Here is a 22,659-nt window from a genome sequence, read left to right as displayed (position 1 = left end):
TCCAACCCCACAGTCCCTCCTCTGGCTCCACAGATGTTCAATAATGATAGCTAGTGGCTGTGCGAAAAATTGACCTGACTCCTAATTTACTAACTTGTACACGAATTTAATCGATTGCAGCCTCGTGTGCACACACTTGGTTATTATCTGTGCTTTGTGTAATCCACCAAGACACTGCCCAAGGACCATTCCCACTGAAGCTTGGGAAATCCTGGCTTCCTACCTTGGCTTTGGAAACATGTGTCCTGGACCGCTCAGAAACAGAACAGGGTTGCCAAGAAGAGTAGACAGGCAAACCCAGTGCCCTGCACCAAGGCACCCCAGCCTCCCCACCGGGCCACCCTACCTGGCTCCCTACTTGCAGGTGTGCACATCGTAGATGCGGATACACTCCTGGCAGCTCACGTAGCAGCACCAGTGGAAGATGCAGTGGCACTTCTCCTTCCGCTTCTCCGTCCTTGTGTTGTGGCCGCGGCCGCAGCAGAGCAGGTCGCAGCCATCGATGCCGTGGGAGGTGACATTGCAAGTCCGGTCCCTGGTGCCGAAGGAGCCTGTCTCGGGGTTGGGCTCGCAAAAGTTGGGGGAGTTCTCGTAGTAGACCAGGTCCCTCTCAGTGGGCGGCTTGAAGAGTGCGTACTTGGCGCGGAGGGTCTCCACCCAGCCACGGGACTCCCGGTGCTTCTCCACCACCATCTCCGAGGCGCTGTCGTACTTGTCCTTGAGGAAGTCCCCGATGGCGCGGAAGTCAGGCTGGGCCCACCAGCAGGTCTTGACCTCGCAGCTGCCCGACAGCCCGTGGCACTTGCACTTGAGGTGCATGTGGTCCAGGATGGTCTGGGAAGAGGAGTAGCAGCTGGTCCCCAGACTGACCCCACCTGGGAGCACGACAGGCCCTCCCACTCTGCCCCACCCACCCCCATCGCTGAAGCCTTCTCTATTCCGACACTAGGCCAGGATGAGAACTGACTGGGGACTGAGGCTCAGACCTAAAGAGTGATGACCGTTGTTTCCCTCCCCTTCACACCCCAAGCACTGGCAGAAATCACATCCACTTCTCAAAGCCCTAGGAAATAAGGATTGTTATTCCCGTGTAACAGATAGGGAAAGAGGCTGGGAGCTTAAGTGAGTAGCCCTAGGTCAAGCAACCATAGGAAAGGATGGAGGCTGAATTCAAAGCCAGGTCCATGGGTCTCAAAGCCTTACACAGGCAGCTGAAGTGCACCGGATGCCCTGGCTGGTACCTGCGCTCGCGGGCTGCGCATCCCCAGGGTGGGGTGGGGGTGGGGACCGGGAGCAGTCCGAGGAGAAAGGAGGGGGAAAGAGGAGAGCAGGGAGCCGGCAATGCACAAGGGCCACAGGGAGGGGCAGGGACAGGTCCGGGAAGGGGTCTTGGGCAGGGCTGGGGTGAGGGCGGCCAGGGCTCACCGTGCGGCCAGCCTCGTTGTTGTGCTTGTTCATGGCCGAGCGCGCATCCGGCCTGTTCTCACGTGCGTCCGCGAACTCCCGGGACACAAGCACCCCGAAGTCGGCGTCCTCGCTGCAGCCGCCCCACTTCCAGCCCTCGCCGGGAGGCCCTTTATGATGCGAGTCGCAGCCACAGATGGTGGAGGTGCCTTCGGCACAGGAGCGTGTGACGGCGAAGGCCACGCCGGCTGAGGCGATGGCGTGCACGAAGGCCGATTCGCGGGTGGCTGTGGGGAAGGCATTGGGAGGCACTACTCAGGCCGGGTCCTGGGACGCGGCTGCCCTGCCTTGACTTCCCCAGCTGCGAAAAGGGGCTCGGCAGCCCCAAGAGAGAAGAAGTGCCTTTTCCTCTTTGGTTGGCCTAGCCCCTAGTGGGTATCCCCAGTTTACAGATGAACAAACTGAGGCCCAGAGCTGCTAACTGATTAACCCAGGGCTTTAACAGCTGGCAGAGTAGAGCCTGTTAGAAACAGGGGTGGAAAGACAACTCTGGCAGGTTGCTGAAGAGATAAGGTGGCCTTGATCTGTCCTGAGCCCAGGCCCCCCTGCCCTCCACCTTCCCAAATTGGAAATCCCAGCACAGGCCCGGGCCCTCCCACTCCTGAGAGAGCCTGAGGTCTGTGGGGAGAGAGACCTGGGAACCTACAGCCTAAACCTACCCAAGTCCACCCATTGCCCACCTGGATGCACATGGGCAGACCCTTTCCTTTTCTGAGCCTCAGTTACCCTTTTTGTAAAATGGGTACAACTTCCCTCTGCCACCAGAGTTCCTGACCAGGAGTGCAGTGGTCAGCATGTCAGCTTCCCCCTTCCATTCTCCTGTCCTCCATCCAGACAAAGCCAAGGTTTTGGACTGAGACGGCCAAGCCCCTCCCGGGAGGATGGAGGGACACAGGGCACTTCCCTGCTTCTGCCCCAGAGTCCAGCAAAGAGAAAGAAGAGATTCCCCCCACCCTGCTGACGTCATTATAATGATAACTACCTTTGAGTGCTAGGTATGCACCAGATTGTGCCCTTCATGTGCTTTACCCCATTTAATCCTCTCACCCCTATGAGACAGAAAGTCTTATTACAGGCCCATTTAGCAGATACAGACAGTGACAACTACGGAGGCAAAGGCCTGAAAGACCTGCAGTCCAACCATCTCTCCCCTTACTGGTGAGGAACCCAGAGCAGGGAGATGACCTGCCCAAGGCCAGGCAGGTTGCAAAACGCCGGGCTGCTGGCCTGGATGCCTCCTTTCCTGGGTTGTGGCTCTGGTCCTGAGCGCTGAGGGCAGCTCGGCGGACGAGGGAGCCTGGTAACCCCTCTTGGCCACTGCCGTCTCTTCAGAGGCCCCGGGGCCCTCGTGGGCCACCTGCAGAGAAGGGTGCATCCCCCTTCCAGAGCAGGCCGGCGGGGAGTGGGAGCGGGCCCCGCCTGGGCAGTGGACCCGCGCAGCCAGCGCCGACTGCGACAGAGGGCGGCCGAGGCCTGAGGCGCTGCGCCCCGGCTCCGACCCCGGCCCCGGCTGCCCACCCCTCAGCGACCCGGGGGCCGGGGCGCCGAGGGCGAGCGCCGCGCTTCCGGCCGGCCCGCGGCCTCTCGCGGCGGCTGCGGCGCCCGGGCCCCGGGCCGCGCTCGGTTCCCAGCCCCGGGGACGCGGGGGCGGCGGGGGCGGCGGGGGCGGGGCGGGGATTAGCCTGGGAGCGGCGCTGACAGCCCTGCTGTGCTGGTCCCCGTCCGGCGGGGCCCGCTGGGCCGCTCAATCCGCCTTTGTTCGCGCGGTGTCACACCGCATTACCCGCATAATGCGGCCGCCGGGCCCGGGCCGCCGGGCCGGCCGCCACCGCGTAGCAACGGGCGGCTCCCGCGGCCGGGCCGCGCCCCCGGCCCCGGCGCCGGCCCGCGAAATCCCCATTGAAGCTGCGCCCCCCGCCCCCGCGCCGCGCCGAATGGCCAGAGGGCGTGTGAATGGCTCGGCGGCCGCAGCGGGCGCGGGGCCGGGCCGCGCGGTGGGGGGCGGCTCTCGGGCCCCTTTTCAAGCCGCCTAAGCCCCTCCGGGCCGCCCGCCCCGCCCGGGGACCGCGATCCCCCGCCGCCCGCACCCCGCCGTCGCAGCCTCGCGCCTTCCGGCCGCTGACCCCTGCGCCCCCCGCGCGCGGCTGCAGCCCCGCCCCGGCCTCCGCTCCGGGCGGGCCAGCCCCGGGGAGTCGGTCCCCGGCGTCCGCGGAAGATGCGCGCCCCGGAGCAGACCGCCTCCCTGCCACCCTGGGTCTCAAAGCCGTGGGCAGAGGTCTACCCTGGCGGCCCACACGGCAGGGGTGGGGGACTCGCCAGAGGCGGGGCCCGAGCGTGGAGCCTAGAGCTGCGTTCGAACCCGTTCCCGCCGGGCTCTGGGCGCTGGGGCGCGCGTGCATGCGGGGGCCCTCCTCCCGGAGACCGCAGAGCTTCCCTCAGATTCCCAGTGTCTCTGACATCTTCCCTCCCTCCCCCCACACAAAGCTGCCCTCTTGCAATTTCGAGATGTAGGCAAGTCCTAGAACCTACAACGGTGATTTAAAACGTTAAACACAGACGTGAAGGGATAATAAGCTCAGAGACCCGGTTTTCACAGGCTAACGTCCCGCGCGGGGAAGAGCAATCAGAAGGTGAGTCCTGCTTTGGGGAGCGCGTCTAGACGCCAGGCTGTTTGATTAAGCGCTACCTGACCCGAGGTGGGGCACCGGAAGGCGAGGAGACTGACACACCGGCAAGATCAGGTTTGAAATGCAAACCACCGCCACTTGGCCCCAATTAGAGGCCAAACCTTTTATGTAAACAAGGAATAATTAGCTTTGGTAATAGAAGCGTAAGCAGAATCATCATCCATTGATTCGCTAATTGCCCTTCTGCCCCATGACAATAGCCTGTAGGTCGGACTTACAAGGTGCACCTGAGGCACAGGTAAAGGGGGACTCCACTCTAAAATGGGGGGTCGGCTTCGCCCCACTCATTCCCTGCCACTCCCCCCCCAACCCTTCCCCAGGTCCAGCTGCTTCTCAGATCCCTTTTCTTTCTAGCTGTAAATGCAACTCTTCTAAAAGGAGGGAGGGGGGCCAGGTTCACCCGTTTGGGTGCCAAAGCCCTGGTGGTGGCCGGAGGAGGGTTCAAGCTGCTGAGGAAAAGGAATGGTAGCTCCCGGGAGGCTAGCTGGGTCATTACATTCCTAGACACTGCAATTGCTCAAAGAGTAGCCCAACTTCAGCCCAGAACTCACCAGCCCCAAAGTCCCCTTCTTGGGAAGAGTTGTGCCTCTCATCCCTCTCTCCCAGTGCCTTCATGTTCAAAGTCAAGTAATGTGAATCCCATTCATTTGAGACACAGCCAATGAGACTCCCAGGTTGCAAGATGCAAGTTACCCAGAAGCCAGCACACCCTCTAGCCCCGCCACAATCCATGGGCATATCCAGCTAGCAGGGGCATAGGGACCAGCAGAAGCTTCTCACGGAAGAACCTGGGGGCAATGCAGTGCCACCAGCACGAGGCAGCTTCCTCAACTCCAGAATTTTCTACATGGGAGGGACCTAAGGGTGACAATGCTCTCACCCCACCCCAAAGCTAGATTTACATAGCACTTAACACAGCATTGGGAAAACGTCACCAAAGTCCACATCAAAGCCTGGGGCCACCCACTGTGCCAGCCAGGAGGAAAGGAAGGCTGCAGCCTCCTAGCCTGCCCTAGGATCTCGGGATGGGATCTCAAGGCTGCCCAGCCCCCAGCAGCACCTGGGAAGGTGTGGCAACCACGATGACAGCCTGGGTCAGGCCAGAGAGGGACCTGGCCCACTTTCTGTGGAGGCCACGGGTCGTGACCAGCTTTATCGCCCTCCCCTGGGGACCCTGGGCTCAGAGCTGAGACGCCCTGATGTGGAAGAGTGACTGTGTCCTGATGCCCTCCCCCCACCTTCTCGCGCACCTCCTACCCACCCAGAGACGGTACCTTTGTCGAGGACGGGCCCGAAGATGGCCAGGCTGTCGTCGATGGTGGTGCAGTTCCAGCGGCGGCCCCGGAACTGGTGCTGGCACTCCTGGATGCCCAGCTTCACGCCCTCGGCCACGCTGGGCATGATTTCGATGTAATTGCGGCAGAAGCGCAGTTGCTTGGGGACCAGGCCTGGGATGGAGCCGCAGAGCAGGGGCTGTGAGCCCAGGGATGTGTACTGCTGGCCCAGGGCCAGGGACCTGCGGGCAGACAGAGGGCAGTGGCACTGCAGGCACAAAGCACGCGGCCCACTGTGGGCATGTTTCTTCTCCGTGAGTACTCAGGGTAGGTGGAGCCATGGAGGGCCTGTGAGCCTGAAGCCATGGCCCTGAGAAACCCGGCATCTGAACGCACTGCCTTTGACCTTGCGTGTATACTGTCCCTTGAAGGGCAGAGCTCTGATCCAGGGAGTTGGCCCTCTGCCATGGGCATTTCCAGTTTGCAGGGGCACCTGGGGGCAATGCAATACTATGAAAAGAACCCTGGATGGAAAGATGGTATTAGAGGCCCAGGTCAAGTCCCTCCCAGGCTCTGGGCCAGTTTCCCTGATGGGGAGAGGTCAGGTTGGGAGTTTCAGTTCTAGGGCCACATGGAGACTTCCAATGATCCATCGGAAGGAAACAAACTCTATGGAGAGGAAGATGGCAGGAGCTGGCCTGACCCCCATCACATCTCAGAGAAAGCAGAAAGTAGAGAAGCCTCAGTCCTAGCAGGGAGCTTGCACATGTGTGCAAGCTTGCACTCATACACACACATACACACACACACCACCTGTGGCAATGCTCCTCAGCCTCTTCCCTAGGACGATGCCTGCCCAGCCCAGAGCCTCCCAGTGTCTCTCCCCAGGTCCTCTGTCCTTTGTCCACCAGGGCCTCTGTGACCATCTTTGCAGCTCCCTAGAAGTTTCTGGAGCGCCATCTCTTTTCTGACCAGAGATTGGAGCTTGGCTTTGTTTCATGAAAGTCTAGCTCAGGGTCAGGAGGGAGAAGACCTCAGATCGTACTCGCCCCATCCAATGCAAGTGACCTTGATCAAATCACGTCACTCTAATGTCCCTCATTTTTCAGTCAGTAGTCCGGCAATCTATGTGGGGCTAACCACGTACCACCCTGCCTTCTGGGCAGTGCCTGCCTGGGTCCTGAGGGGTGGGAGTGACTGCAGGCCTGGCCTGTGGGCACCCTGGGCCTTAAGACTGAACCTGAGTGATAGAGCAGGTCAGCCCAGAACCCCCTGATGGGCACCAAGACACAACAGCATCTGACTGGGCTTTGCAGGTTGCCCTCTCCTGCCCCTGCCCTGTTTACAGTTATAAACTGGTTATTGTGATAATAATGATAATCAAACACCTATCATTTATTATGTACTGGACCAGTTCTGAGTGCTCATGTCTCTTACCTTATGGAAACCTCACAGCAAGTCTGTGAGGTAGGAACTTCATTGTCATCGTCAACATCCCATTTCATTGACAAGGAAACTGAGGCCAGGGAGCTAAGTAAACTGCCCACGTCTGCAGGACTGTGCAGCGGCAGAGTTGAGCCTCCCGCCCCAGCTCAGGCTGCCTCTCCACGTGCTCTTAACCAGCACATCCAGCCCTGCCCTGCAGCTGCCCCAGCGGCTCTGCAACCACCGGATAGAGAAACCGAGCCAGGGTTCAGTGCAGATGACTCAGCATTGGGCCATCATAGGAGGAAGGGAAGAAGGCCAGGCCTTTCCCACTCTCTCCTCTGACATTTAGGCCCCAAAGCCCTATATGCAGACAGCTGGAGAGGGGAGCTGAGGCCAGATGGAGGACGCTTCTACCCCCATGGCCTCACCTGGGTTTGGTTCTGAGTGTGGGCCATGAGGGCCCCTCTAAAGGAATATGGCGATTCTTTGCCACCTCCTCATACCCAGCCTGGTCCCTGACTGTCCCAGAGCATCATGGGGAGACCTGGCACCCACTGCCCAGCCTCCGTGTCCCTCCCCTTCGGCCAGAGCCCCCCCCGGTCTCCCCCACCACAGGCACCTCCATCCATGCCTGTCCCTAGAGGGATGGACTGGCCTTGCGGAGCCCACGCGCTCCTTCAACCTGGCCTCCTGGACCCACTGCAATCTCTAACCTGGTCAGGCCTGTGTCACGATCACCTCTGGCACCAGGGGGCTCTGTCCCATGTCGTCCCCCATTTACTGGTCTGCTCACCAACCACACCAGGGCCCCAGGGCCCCTTCCTTTTCCCCATCCTCTGTCCCTCTCCTCCTTCCTTGCCCTCTCCCGGCCTTTGCCCTACACCCGTTGGCACTTCTGCAGGCCTGGGCACCCTCAAGCTAAGCTGGATCAGAATAAGAACCTACAAGAGATGCCTTTAGAGAGCACAAAGCCCATTATACAGATGAGAAAGCAGAGGCCCACAGAGAGAAGCGGCTCGCCCAAGGCCACACAGCCAGATCCACGGAGCCAGGTGAGGCTGGTGCCACTGCAGGGAAGGGGGGCTGGGGTGTGGGGAAGCCCCGGCTGGCTCTTCATTTCCACTCAGTGAGGCTGCCCCTCATCCCAGCCCTCCGAGCGGCTCCCTGCTCCCTCATTTCACCAGTATCCCCACCCCAGTGGGTCCCAGGTGGGCGTACCCAGCCCAGCAGAATGCCCAAGCCCTACGCACTGGCTGGCAGGGCTTGGCTGGCTGCAAAGGCCAGAGCTGTCCCCCAAACATCTCCCAGTAGGGAGATGCCACGGTCCCCTGTGCTCCCCTCCGGGGCACCAAGCCCTTGACTGTGAATCCTTCCTCCTGGACAGCTGCAATCTCTCCTCTGACCAAGCAGATTTCCTTTCCTCTGCAGTCGCATTCAACACTAGCGATCATCACGACAACCATTTATTTAGCACTTATATGCCAGGCACTTCACAGATATCATGTCACTTAATCCTCAACAAGAGCTCTGTGACGTGGGTACTGTCATCTCGGTTTTACAGATGAGGAAACTGAGGCAGAGAAGCTGGGCAACCATAGGTTTGTCTGACTCCAGGGATGATATCCTCCAAGAATAACTCCCAGCCTCAGGGATGATGAGTTCTTTTCTCTCCTCCCACCAAACCCTGTCTCCTTCCTGCTGTCCAGGTCCATCGTGCACCTGGAGCCAGGCTGCCTGCATTCAAATCCAGCTCTGCTGTTTCCGAGCTGCTGATCTCAAGCAGTTTACTTAACCCCTCGTGCCTCAGTTTCTTCATCTATTAAATAGACATAATGGCAGGGATAAAGGATAGAAAGCTCCTGGCACATAGGAAGCTCTCAAGTCGCGGTGGTCATGGTGGTTACCATGTGTTTAGGCGCTGTCCCCAGCACTTTGTCCCCTGCTATGTCATCAACCTCATTTCTCAGCCCTCCCATCCCTGACTTGACAGAGCACATTGGAATTTTCAGAGCCCCTTCCCATCCATCACTGGGAAGGATGCAAAGCTGGCCCCTTTCCCGGAAGCTCAGTCCTAACCAGGGTGGCTGAAAAGACATCTGTGATCTGGCCGAGTGTTAAAGGTAACCCAAAGGGCAAGGGCATAGGGACCTTTCCAGGATGCTCCGTTCAAGGATTTCAGCTCAGATCTGGACATCCTGCCGGTGATGAGCAAGGGCCTCTAGGGATGGGGGTGTAGCTCTGAGGGCTGGTGCTGGGGCTAATGGGGCTGTGGCCGTGGGATTGATTTCTGCAGGATAGCTGCCCTCCCCCAAACACGCCCTGCCACCCGACCCCTGAGGCTCCTACCCACACATGCTCATGTCTGAGATTCCACCACCACACACGCGTTAACTTGGCTCACAGCTCCTTGTCCCCATCAGTGAAGTGCGTGTTCCCCTGGAGGAGGTCACACAGTGAGCTCATCCTCCTCAGTTCTTCGTACCAAAGTGTGAGTGGCCTGCTGGATGACTAGCGGCCCGCCGTCCGGAGCGCCTCTCCGCGGCCCAAGCCCCCGGCAAACATCTTACCCATCCTTCAACCTCCAGCTCCTGGGTCGCCTCCATTCTGAAGAATTTCGTGGGCCCCCAGACAGAAGTAACCTCTCCTCCCTCTGCGTCTTTCCTCTACTGCACTCAGACCTTATCTCGAAGGGCTGAAATGACTTGTTTCCAGTTCCATCTGGCTGTGCTAGTGTGGGTTCCCTGAGGATAGAGGTTGTGTTGTGTCTCCTCCCATCCCCCCCAACATCTCTCACCATGCCAGACACACACACACACACACACACAAGCACACCTGGCCGACCAAAGGGCCAGGCCCATGCCAGGTACTCGCTGATTCTCCAGGGGAGGAATGAAAGAACGACTCCTTCCCAAAAGGCCAGTCTGATCCACCCCCAGTCTTGCAGCCCCTCAGCCAAACTCCCCAGGCCTCCAGGCATCCGGAGGTTCCACCTACACACAGGACAAGGTTCCTCAGTTCCGCTGAGGAAGTTCCTACGTTTAGGACCTGAGACAGTGGCTGGGCTCCCAAGGGAGGTGGGGACCTGCCTTGCACCGGCAGCTGGTGAGGGGGAGGGTGGAGGGCGCCGCCAGGCCTATTTATACCCAGCTCCTGGCCCTGCCCGGCCCGAGGGCCCTGCCACCACAGCTCATTCTCCACCCAACTACCCACTGCCCAGCTGGGCTGAGGACAGACACAGGCAGCCAGGCGGACGGGCGGCAGGTGCCAGCCAGCGACAGGCTGCCCCAGAGGCCTCGATGTTGACCTCTGAGGCTGAAACCCCCTCTCCAAACAGGCCAGGCTTAAATGCCACAGACGGTCTCATCAGCCTCCCAGCCCCAGCAAGCCCTTCACCGCCAGCCGCGGCGCCTTCGGCCTCCAGAAGCTGGAGGTGGGCCTGCAAGGCGAGCACAGGGCCACCTCAGTGCTGAACCAGCCGAGGCACACAGCATACAGGGAGAGGCCTACAAGGGTCCCACGCAGCGCAGCCTGTTCAGTGACGGTGGCGCCGCGGACCCACAGACTCTGCCGTCCACCCAGCAGTGACCTGCCGGCGGGGACGACGTGCTGCAGGGAGCGGGCGCACCGTGCCGTCCCCGCCCTGCTCCCCTTAACGAGCCACGTGGGATGGAGCCCTACACCCAACCAGGTGCCCTCCCCTGCACTCAAACTTTCCTGCATTTTTGACCTTAGACTCTTCCAACATTATAGTATTTGAGAGATTGGAGGGGCCTCAGGAGTCATCTAGGTTAGGGTGTTTCTTATTTGTTAGCCATTTTTTCCTAATATACATCCTCCCCCCACCCTCCCCGGTACATAAAACAGATAAAAAGAGGGACTCTTCCTCAAAAAGCTAAAGATAGAATCATCATATGACCCAGCAATTCCACTCCTAGGTATAGATCCTGGAGAATTGAAAGCAGGGATTCAAGCAATACTTGTACACCAGTGTTCATGGCAGCACTATTCACAACAGCCAAAAGGTGGAAGCAACCTGAGTGTCCATCCGCAGATAAATGGATAACAAAACATGGTAAATCCATACCGTGGAATATTATTCAGCCACGAAAAAGAATGACGCTCTGACACATGCTACAACATGGATGAACCCTGACAACATTATGCCAAGTGAAATAAGCCAGACACAGAAGCACAGATATAGTATGATTCCACTTACATGAGGTACCAAGAATAGGCAAATTCATAGTGACCAAGAGTAGACGAGAGGTAGCTGGGGGCTGGGAGGGGAAGTTACAGCTTAATGACTATGAGTTTCTGTTTGGGACGATGAAAAGTTCTGGAAACAGATAGTGGTGATGGTTGGACAACACTGCAAACCTACTTGATGCCACTGATTTGTACACTTGAAAATGGTTAAATTGAAGGAAAAAAAAAAAAAAAGGGCAGGGGCCCAGAGACCTATCCCTTGACTTTCCCCCTGCTCTCACCTACGGCCCCTCTGCAGGATGCAGCCTGAGAACCACTGGTCTTAGCTAATCCCCTCCTCCTCTGGATGGGAAGACTGAGACCCAGAGAGAGTTTGTTATTTTCCCAGGTCACACAGTCACATATGGGCGGGGCTGTGGAAGGTGGATCCAAGGGTGCAGCCCAGGGAAAGGCTCCAGGGTCCCCACCTCTGCTCTCCAGTCTCAGGGTGAGCTCCGTGGCCAAGCCTCCCCCAGTCATGCCTTTCTTGGAGTCATGGTCCCCTTGGCCTCACCTTTTCCAATGGCGAGGACTAACCATCTCTGCTAGCCCCAGACAGGCCACCTTAAGATGCTGACCCAAAGAACTGGTGCCTCTTAAGCTGACTGCGATGAGTTCAGGAGGAAGGGAAGGAGATAGAAAAAGGGAGGAATCAGAACCACCTCCTTTGTGGTCCTTTGTCTCTTTCCTCCAGAGTGACCACCGTGTTTCTGGAAACAATAGCCCAGTGCTTGGTGCTCTACCAGCTGGCTCCTGGACAGTACTGGACAAATGGCCTTCCTGTTCCTGGGTCCAGAGGGGCCCAACCCTGGCCTGGGGCAAGATGGAAACTTCCAGAAGGGGAAAGAAAATCTTGAAAATGGGCAGAAAGTAAAGATCCAGCATTGGCCTTGGAACTCAAGGCTACTACCTTTCTACTTAGCTCAAGAGGCCACTCAGGGCTGGTGGACATCATGAGGGGAGCCTGACAAGTTCAAGGGCACATGTACCCAGTGGGGTGGGGGAGGGCAGGGGCAGGGCCTAGTGGGCCCTGATGCACCCAACTCCTGGAACTTCCAAAGAGCTTAAACACAAGTGGCAAGGGCCACTCACCCTGGTGCTTTGGCAGGGAGCTTGTGACAAAGCAAGAGGAGGGACTTAGGTCAAGAGTCACAAGCTACCGCTTTTTTCTACCCATCCGCTTGTCCTCCCTGGAGCACACGTGGGCCCCATGGGTGCTAAGCACAGCTCTACACCCTCCCAACCCAACCCTGAACCCATCTCAGTGCGAGCCAAGGGGAAGGAGTTGCTTCTGAGTCCAAAGGGCGCACGTGGTCCCGTAGTCCTCAGAGCAGGCCTAGATACCCCAGCAGATGCCTTTCATCAACATCTCCCTGGACCTTTCCCGTCAGCAGCTGGTTCATTCACTCAGTAGACATGGATGGGTCCTCTGGTTCTCATGTGTCCCAAGAAGAGCTACAGGGCCACCCTTGTTTACACACACGAAGGGAAGGGTGAGGGTAGAAAGGATCCACACACTGAGCTGGGACCCAAGGTCCAGAGAGGAGTCAATGAAGAAGCAACTGCAAGAGACTGTGAGCCTGGGAGGCCCAGGCCTCCTGCTGGGTTTCCCATCTTGATTGAGCCCCAGCCATCCAGCCTGGGACCCCAAGAGCAATAAACATATGGAGTGCATAGAGATGCCTGCCCTTAGGAGAGTAGGTTAAAGTCTTCCCTTGGTAAACAAATTCATTCCCCACCTATTCACTCAACACACATTTAAGTGATGACTGAATCGGGTAGAGTGCCAAGCACTGGAAACATGGAGATGAACTGAGCCACACCCATGGGGTACCCAGACCAGAAGGCATCCGTCAATTACAGACCAACAAGCGTTTCTCCAGCACCTACTAGGTCTGGGTGCCATGTGTGCCATGAGTGACAAAGGGTCCCCAGGCACCTGTAGCTTAGCACCCAAGTAACCCTCATTCCAGAAAGCACATGGTAAGAGCAGGGGCATCCTGGAAGAGGGGCGAGTGAGTCCCAGGCAGTGATGACCATGAAGGCACGCTGGAAGGGCAGGCGCTGAGCTGGCGAAGGATGGCTGGGGCTCCCTCAGGGGGAACTGGGGTGCCAGGGAAGAGCCCCAGGCAAGAGGTGGGAGAGAACAGCGGCGGGTCCACCCCAGCTGGAGTCCAGGGACCTTACAAAGGAGCAGAGGAGGGGAAGGGGGCCCTGAGTGCCAAGCTTTACTCTGGCGACGTGTGTAGCCCTTGAAGGTTCCTGAGCTAGGCTTTGGAATATTAATCTGTTAGACAACGTCTAACTGCAGAATGGGGCCAGGAGATGGGCACTAAAAGACCCAAGGCTGGGAAAGGAGTGGGGGTGAGGTGGCTGGGGTGACACTTTATGCTAAGGAGAGTCTCAGGCCTGTCTGCGTATTACAGTCCCCCAGGGGGACAGGTTTCAGGGGTCTGGGGTGAGCCTCTTTGGGCTGGGGCCCAAGCACCTCCCATTTAGTTTAGCAGGGCCTGTGGCTCTGGGTCTCAGGACAGTGGCCTTAGAAGCAGAGAGGAAGGGACTTCCCTGGTGGTCCAGCAGTTAAGAATCCGCCTTCCAATGCAAGGGACGTGGGTTCGATCCCGACCTAAGATCCCACATGCTGCAGGGCAACTAAGACCGCATACCACACCTACTGAGCTCGCGCGCCTCAACTAGAGAGCCCGCAGGCCACAAACTACAGAGCCCATGTGCCCTGGAGCCCGTGCACCCCAACTAAGACCCGACACAGCCAAAAAAATAAATTAAATAAATTAAAAAAAAAAACAAAGAACAGAAGCAGTGAGTAAGGATGGGTCACATGGAACCAACAGGAAGGAGGAAAGGATGACCAAGATTTTGAGCCAGGATGACCAGAAAGATGGAGATGCTGTCAACCAAGAAAGGGAACGTAAGCGGCAAAGCAGTCTTGGGAAAAAAGAGGAAGTTTGTGGGGCTGGTGAGACCTGCAGGTACCCAGGTCCAGACAGCACCAGAGGTGCAGAGCTGGAGCCCAAGAGAAAGACCAAGGCTAGAAGTTCAGATCTGGAAATCTGTCCTGGAGCTAATAGTTGAATAATACTCGAGGTCTTGTCTCCCCTAGGGGGCATCTGGAAAAAGGGTGAGACAATTGGGGAGCCTCATGGTGGCGGCGGTGGATGCCATGTGCCAAGGGAAGGAGGGAGGGAGGGCACGAGGGTGGAGACCGGGCCCTCACACCAGGGGGGCTAGAATTTCAGGCCAAGAGGTGGGGAGGGCTTTTCCAAAACCCCGCAGGAGGCAGGCTGGTTGGGCTGGGCTCAGCCAACATGGGCACCAAGCACCCGGGTCTGTTTTCTTGCCGGTATTCCTGATCAGGAGATGTGCAGCCAATAGACTTGGACAGAGCGAGTCACCACGCCCTTCCTTCCTTCCTTTCCTCTGCTCTTTCACTCTTCCAGTTTTGTCCCCCCCCCCCCCGGGTGAGCGCTTGGGATGCATCCTAAGCCTTCAGTTCACAGCCGTGTCCTCCTGCGGGGTGGGGATGGAGGGACCTCTCTGTGCTCACAGTGGGGAGCTCGTCCCACTCGCCCTGGGACCCAGGATCTGGGTCGCTCCCTCAGGTTGTCTTGGCTGAAATCTGGCCCTTTGGACTTCGGTCAGCACTTCCTGGATCTGTCGCTCTGTACTGGTGTGAATGTGAGGGAAAGGGGGTATTCCAGGCCAGCAGTCCGCATCGCCACGGGTGACAAAACCCACACATCCCCCCACAAATGGAACCAAAGTAAAAAGCCGTTCCCTCCCATTGGCAGCAGCCCCTGAGGACTGGCCACAGTGCCCTAAACTCTCCAGCACAACTCAGGGCCCTACTGGCCAAGTGGCCACTTGTGCACTCTGTGAGTGGCTATGACAACTCCCCTCTGCTGCCCAACTTCTAAAAGCCACCTTTCAGGACCGAGTGGGCACCTCAGACCACCTGAGAGCTCAGAGGGACCACGGCCGTGGGAGGGACAGAAGCGAGTGGGGGACACTCAAAGCCAAGGTCTTGTGGAGTTCCCAGTAAGAGGGAGGGGCGGGCCCTGCGGGACGTTTCTTTGGGGAGAAGAAGGTGGGGAGGGGGGAGGGAAGAGAGGGGTGCAGAGGGTGGGGCAGGGCCTCGGCTGGAATGTTACAGCTTCTGTTCTCCAAAGCGGCTCCCAGAGTGCCTGGCCTGAGGCTCCTGGCTGATCTGATAAGATGTGACAAGGCGGCCTGAAAAATGTTGAAACCTGTAAAATGTTGAAACCTGTTTTTTGTTGTGTTGTGAGCGTTAGGGTTTTTTTTTCCTTCTCAATTTCATAGGAAAGTGGAGTTGATCAGAGTGGAGAAGGGGAGGAGGTAAGGGAGAGGGATCGTCCCCTTCAGCCAAATTGCAGGGGGAGGGGGGTGGCACAGAGCGGGATGGTCAGACCTGGGGAGGAGGAAAAGGAGGTGAGAACTGGGAGGAAGCAGGGGGACAGAGGCCTTGGAGAAGGGGGAGGGGCGCCTGCCTCTCTGGCCAGTCAGCGGCTCCAGCTTGGGTCCTCAGGGCTGTGTCCTCCCTCGGCACCGAGAGGACACACGAGCTCTCGGCGTCTTCCTTCAGGCAGGTATTAGGCTGGGAAGACTGGGCCTGAGCCCAGGTGGGTGTCCAGAGAGAAGTGAAAGGGGGCCCAGGGCCTCACTCCTCAGACCCCCAAAGGGTCTCCTGAGGGGCACCAAGACCCCTGGCGGACAGTGTTTCCAGGTGACCACAGAGGGATGCGCTCCCAAGTGCACCGGCTTCGCCGAGCACTTCGGAACTCACAGGCGAGCCCTTTAAACCACGTCACGGGCTTCCCTGGTGGCGCAGTGGTTAAGAATCCGCCTGCAAATGCAGGGGACACAGGGTTCAAGCCCTGGTCCGGGAAGATCCCACATGCCACAGAGCAACTAAGCCCGTGTGCCACAACTACTGAGCCTGTGCTCTAGAGCCCGCGAGCCACAACTACTGAGCCCGCGCACCGCAACTACTGAAGCCTGCATGCCTAGAGCCCGTGCTCCGCAACAAGAGAAACCACCTCAATGAGAAGCCAGCGCACCGCAACAGAGAGTAGCCCCCGCTCCCCGCAACTAGAGAAAGCCCATGCGCAGCAACGAAGACCCAACACAGCCAAAAATAAATAAATAAAATAATTTAAAAAAACAAAACAAAACCACATCACACTTGTTCAGTCGAGTCCTGACCCTTCAGAGCTGGAAGCTGCGGCCCAGCCTCTGCCCCCAGATCCGCACAGCTGGTTATGCTGTTTCACAGTGGAGGCAACTGGGGCCTGAAGACGTTAAATGACTGGCGTGGGGTTCAGGATACTTCTGCCAAATGGCTTCTCTCCAAACAAGTCCAGTCTTAGCAACTTGAGAGACGCTGAGCATTCTAGAAACCATGGTGGGACCAGGTCTCTGGGGTGCTCACTGGGTACAAAGGTAGATGCTTGATAAAAGCCTGGGGAACGAAAGTGTCAGCCTGAGAAGGTTCCCCTGCCGTCTCTTGCTAGCTGGAGCAGGCGGGGTGGGGGAGGGACATGAGATGCCCTAGAGGGGCTTTAAAGCCTTCTGTGAGAGGCCATGGGCCTTAGTTACTCTATCACAGTACCAGGCCGCACAACGTCCAGGTTGGTGGGACCTTGGCCGCTATCTGGTCCAGTTCCAGCTGAAGCCCAGACTCGCCCAGGGTACCTCCAGGCTGGAGACAGTGCAGGGAGCACAGCCCAGGCCTGAGACGCCCCCAGCCACAACTCTGCTTCCCTTCCACCACGCAGTTCCTTCTTCTTTCTTTTTGTTTTTGATAAATTTATTTATTTTTATTTATTTATTATTTTTGGCTGCGTTGGGTCCTCGTTGTTGCGCACGGGCTTTCTCTAGTTGCGGCGAGCGGGGGCTACTCTCTGTTGCGGTGCGCGGGCTTCTCTTGTTGCTGAGCACAGGCTCTAGAGCACGTGGGCTTCAGTAGATGCAGCGCGTGGGCTCAGTAGTTGTGGCGCACGGGCTTAGTTGCTCCGCGGCATGTGGGATCCTCCCGGACCAGGGCTCGAACCCGTGTCCCCTGCATTGGCAGGCGGATTCTTAACCACTGCGCCACCAGGGAAGCCCCACAGTTCCTTCTTGAAGGCTCCGGTCCGAGGGCTGGGGCTCCGTTCAGTACACGTGCATCACGTGCCTCGTGTGCATAAACACAGCCTCCACCCTCCTCAGAGGCCCCTGCCCCAGTGCCAGAGAGACATTCCCGCAGATGAGCATGGTCAGCAGCAGAGTGTGAGAAATCCCGTCTCACTCCGTGGAGTGGACACCATGAGGAATGGGAGTGCTGAGGGGAGGGAGACCGAAAAAAGCAGGGGATACGCCTTTGAAGGGGCGACCTTTGAGCTGGGCCTTAAAGGTGAGTTTGGCTTGGACATCCTTTACGCCTGGACTGCTGCCATTTTTCTTCGCCTCACACTCCACCAATGAGAATTCTAATTTAAACTTTTCCTAAACCATGTTTGCATTTTTAGCTCATTTTAGTTGTATAATACTTCTCCACTGCCCAACTCCTCCAGCCCCTAAGTTATATAAGGCAGAGATTAGCTTTCCATTTTACAGATGGAAAAATGAAGGCCTTACCGGGTTAGGTTGCTTGTCCTAAGAAGGCAAGCCTGCTGGTTCCCAGGCTGGGATTTTGCTGGGTTCCGAGACTGCTTTACCCTTCAAGCCCAGTTCTGGCAAAAGATAAGACATAGCCTGCCCAGCCCTCTTATTTACTTTGGGCTCCTATTCATCCATCAAGATCCAATTTTAAAAGCCCCTCTTGGGCTTCCCTGGTGGTGCAGTGGTTGAGAATCTGCCTGCCAATGCAGGGGACACGGGTTCAAGCCCTGGTCTGGGAAGATCCCAAATGCCGCGGAGCAACTGGGCCCGTAAGCCACAACTACTGAGCCTGCGCATCTGGAGCCTGTGCTCCACAACAAGAGAGGCCACGATAGTGAGAGGCCCGCGCACCGCGATGAAGAGTGGACCCCGCTTGCCGCAACTAGAGAAGTCCCTCGCGCAGAAACGAAGACCCAACACAGCCATAAATAAAAAAAAAAAAGCCCCTCTTAATGTGTCTAGTTTAAACTGTTCCCTCTGGGTATTTCCCATGTCTTATATATACCTCAGGGGGAAACTTAGACACTTTCCATTGAATTGTCCATTGACGCTCTGTTTTTCCACTAAAACAGTTTTTTGAGAGGAGGAACCATTTCTTTCATATTTGTAGGCTGGGTGGGCAGAGCGCTTGGTTCACTAACAGGCCCAGCACACCTCCTCCTTCTGCCACACTGAGCGGCTCCACCTGATTACCCCGACCTCCTCACCTCCCCCAAATCCCACAGGCTATCACCAGGACAAGCTGAGGGCAGGTGATGGCTGCACTGGTTCTCTGGGCATTTTCACACAGCTGCTGCTTCCACCGTCTGGAAATCCTTTATCTGAATCTTAGGAAGAAGCCCAGGAGGGAACATGGAAATCAGAGCTGCTTGGATGGGAGTTCACTCTCACAGTGGCTCCCTAGGGCTCCTCTGAAAGCCCTGTGTCTTCAACTCAACAAATATTCATGGTAGGCCAGGCCCTGTCCTGGGCACCGGGTGCGCAAAGTGGTGCCTGGGGCACCCCTGGTGTTGCAGGAACTCCCAGCTGAGCCTGGGCGCTGCCCCAGGTAGCCCATGCTCCTCCCTGACCGGGGCCGGCGTGCCCACCCACCCTGCCTCACACCCAGACAGCAAGGACCACCTGCCCTGGTGAGGGCTGGGGCCCTGAGGACTTCACCTGCCTCGACCATCCCACCCACTTCCTTACACCACGCCTTTTGGAGGACCAAGAACATGATTTTACCAGCTGGCTGCTATTTGGGGGTGCAGGCCATGGCACTACGGCACTCAGATCACTTGCAGTGGTTTTGAAAAATACAGACAGCTGGGCTCCAAAGCCAGCCCCGCTGAATCAGACTCTCTGGGGAGGAGTCCAGGAAACTGGATCGTTAAAAATCTCCTCCAGAGTGTGACAATAGCACAGTATAAGATGATGCAATGCGAAGTATCCAGCATACCCTAGAAAGTTCTCTGGCCAAAGACGTTTAACCTGAATCTCCGCAAGCCTTTAGAAGTAACTTTCAGCTATCGGGAAACACGAGGGACAGACGAACAAACCAAATGACACTATGGGGAAGCAACCAGACAAATTCACAAGGCTACAGGCCTGAACTCTCCAAAGTCCAAGTCACTTTTAAAAAGTGTGTGTGTGTGTGTGTGTGTGTGTGTGTGTGTTGGGGGAAGGAGGGGAGGGATGTTCTAGATTAAAATAAACTTACGAGACAGAACAATCAAATAATTGGAAACTGGTATGAAAATCCTAGCCATGAAGGCATTTTGAGGATAATTGGGGAAATGTGAATCATTAGGAATTATTAATAATTGGGTTAAGTGTGATAATGGTATGTGGTCATAGGGGTCATCCTTACATTTTAAAATACAGAGGTAAAGAGTCATGATGACGATAACTTTGAAATGGTTCGGCAAACCAAACACTGTGTAGGGGATGGGGGGCGGGGCGAGAGGAGAGAAAGGGGAGGGGGGAGCAATTACGGCAAAATGAAAAACACTTGAACTAGGAGGTGTGTACGTGGGTGCGCCTGGAATTATTTTTTCTGCTTTCCTGATTAACAATTTTCATTATAAAACTTAGAAGGAACATAAACTCCAACTAACTCGTGGGGACTTCTGGACACGACGCGCGCGGGGCTCGCACCTGGCCTCGCCCGCCCTGAGCACGGAGGGTGGCCGAGTCTCCGGACCCGCCGTGGCCCCTGCGGCAGCAGGTGCACCCGGCGGGGCGGGGCGGGCGGCGCTGCGCCATCGCTGGGCGCTCAGGGCGCCGTCCGCTCCCCGCCTTTCAGGGCGAGTATCTCCACCGCGTTCCTAGGGGCGCTTCCTTGAGCCGTGTCCCCCCACGGCGCTGAGCACGCGCAGGTGGGAAACAGCCCTGCCCGGCACCTGGACTCCTCCCCCACCCCCCGCTCTGTTTAGGGAGGCTCCACGCGAGTTCAAAGCGGTGGCTGCCCCTCCCCCCGGCCCCATCCCCATCCGCGGGCGAGGCAGCCCGAGCGAGCCTCAACATCTTCCTCTGCGCCCCTCCAAATTCATCAGTCCCGGAGTCCCGCCGCCAATTCCTCTGCAGGGTCGTTGCACTCACTCCCCCTGTCCTTTCTTCTCAAGGGCCCCTCGCCACAGGCGCCTGAGTTTTGCAAGCATCTACTCAGCACCTATTAGGAGTCGTATTCGGGTCCACCGCAGACCCATGCAGGACCTTTAAATGTTCCAGCACTCAGAGGGGTGGGTCAGTGGCTCTCAACCCTGGCTGCATGTCACATGGCCCCGGGGGAGTTTAAAACTACTGATGCTGGGGCCCCATCCCCAGAGAAAGGGATTTAATTGGTCTGGGTGCCCCCTCCTCTCTGTGGTAGCCTCCCTTCCTCCATTATAAGAGGAGGAGGCAAGGGACCTCCCTGGTGGTCCAGTGGTTAAGACTCCATGCTTCCGCTGCAGGGGGCACCAGTTGGATCCCTGGTCGGGGACCAAAAAAAAAAAAAAAAGAGGAGGAGGCAAGATGGAGGAGAAACACTGTCCTTGGTCACAGACAAGGCTCAGAACCTGCCAGGGGTCACGGGGGTCGGGCGGGGGCACAGCTGGGCCTCCTCAGCCCTCTGCCATCCAACCCCAGGGGTCCTACCTCCTCCGGCTCCAGCACTAACCCATCCTTTACCACCACGGTTTTGTCCACGTCCTCTCATGAAGCAGCTCTCCCTCATCAGCTCTCCCTCATCGTCTCTCTCCTGGCCTCCCAACAAATCTCCATCTTTATGGGAACGGAAGCAAAACCTTTTTGATCCGGCAACACATCAGTAAAAAGTGTTTGGGCATGCCCCTCATTTACATACATTAGGTCTAAATGACACGCCAGCCTGCCACCATGCTCACCTTCTAGGTGCATTACAAAACACACGCTAACATGCACTGGAAAAAGACAAGATAGAAAGTATATTTCAAAAGAATCATTTCCTCCTACAGCCTAATCTAGTGACCTCCCACCCAAGCCTTCAATCCTGTGTCCTTTTCTTAGCCTTGCAGTGGCGGGGTATATGTTTGTTAAGTGGAAATTCTCTCTGCAGAAATGCAGGACGCCACCACTCTTGGGGTTCAAGGTACCAAGGCCTTTCTCCTCCTTTCTTCGCCATCTTTCTTGGTTCTTGCCCACAGCTACTTTGTTTTTGTCTAGGATTTCATGTTCCCCACTCATCTCTCACCGGCAGTGCTTTCTCTGCACACATCCGTGGTGGAGCCCTCCTGCCCACCTGCCTCCTCTCGGTCTGTCCTCACTTTCCCCTCCCTCACCTCTGCTCACTGCATACACCGCTGTCCCACCAGACCAGCTGCATCCCTGCACGAGTGCCGGTGCCACAGGCAATTTCCATATTTTCAGTCCTGTGTTCCTAGTCACATTTGTTACAAAAGTATTTCTTCCAGGGGAAATACACTTTGGACAGAAAGGATAAAATCAGTCTCTCTCTCTCTCTCTCTCTCTCTTTCACAAACACACACACACAGAGCAGACACTTAAAGTAAAAAAAAATTCATTACCAATTTCTCTACTAATAGGATGTGTGTTCAACATGAGGGGCAAAATATCATAGCATATTAGCTCCAGTTAAGGGTCCTTCATAAATCACCTGGGCTAAGAGAAGGCCTGAGTACCACAGACAGGAGAAGGTGCCCACAAAACACAGAGAGATGTAATGGGGACATGCAGAGCTGTAAACGAAATAAAGCGGAAGGCTTTTACAGGTGCATACCCAGTGGTGCATAAGATAATGTGAGTGTATTTATTTGGGTAGAGAGTGGTTAATAAGGTCATGAGGAAATAACTTACTGAACTGCGTAAGGTAGTGAGGGGACCAATTTCCTGGGGCACTCAGAATGGTTATTATTATTACTAAAAATAGCTAACATTTATTGAGCCCTGACTAGTGCCAGGAGCCATGTAAAGCACTTAACATAGAACATATATTTTAATTTGCCAAAGAACCCTATGAGGTTATTATTATCCCCATCTGACATGGGTTCAGAGAGGCTAAGCAACTTGTCTGCGGTCACACAGCTAGGATATGGTGGTGCTGAGATGGCCACTAGAGCAATGAGGTGAGACATTAGGACAAGGTCTGTATAGAGCGTGTTGGTGGAAGGCTGAGGGGGAGGGGACTACTCAGGTCTGTCCTGCTACTCAGGCTGCTCTCTGGATTTACAGCCCTATAAACTCAAATGTTGGGGCCCCTGCCTATTGATCTTTCTTCCTTTGAATGTTGTCATGGATCTTCCACACTCGAAGTTTACTTCTCTGTATCTCAGACAAGGCTAGACCCACACTCAAGGCTTCCCCAGGGGGAGGAGACCTCCATCTGAGGGCTGAAGAGGTTTGTGTGTGAGACAGGACACATGAAT

At 56.6% G+C, this 22,659-nt stretch overlaps 1 protein-coding gene across 1 annotated transcript in view; it reads right to left on the bottom strand.

Annotated features, from left to right (window-relative positions):
* Window positions 1–354: 354 nt before the first annotated feature.
* Window positions 355–22,659, bottom strand: part of WNT3 (Wnt family member 3) — a 43,800-nt gene continuing 21,495 nt past the window's right edge. The window contains exons 2-4 of the mRNA XM_061176082.1: window positions 5,426–5,667; window positions 1,426–1,691; window positions 355–834 (exon numbers count right to left, since the gene is read on the bottom strand). Coding sequence (XP_061032065.1) covers window positions 355–834; window positions 1,426–1,691; window positions 5,426–5,667 — 988 coding nt within the window. The remainder of the gene's footprint in view (window positions 835–1,425; window positions 1,692–5,425; window positions 5,668–22,659) is intronic.

This window comes from Eubalaena glacialis, chromosome 19, assembly GCF_028564815.1.
Source record: "Eubalaena glacialis isolate mEubGla1 chromosome 19, mEubGla1.1.hap2.+ XY, whole genome shotgun sequence".
Lineage (NCBI taxonomy): Eukaryota > Metazoa > Chordata > Mammalia > Artiodactyla > Balaenidae > Eubalaena > Eubalaena glacialis.
Note: the sequence above shows the minus strand (reverse complement) of the source record. Positions and strands in the feature narration are given on the sequence as shown.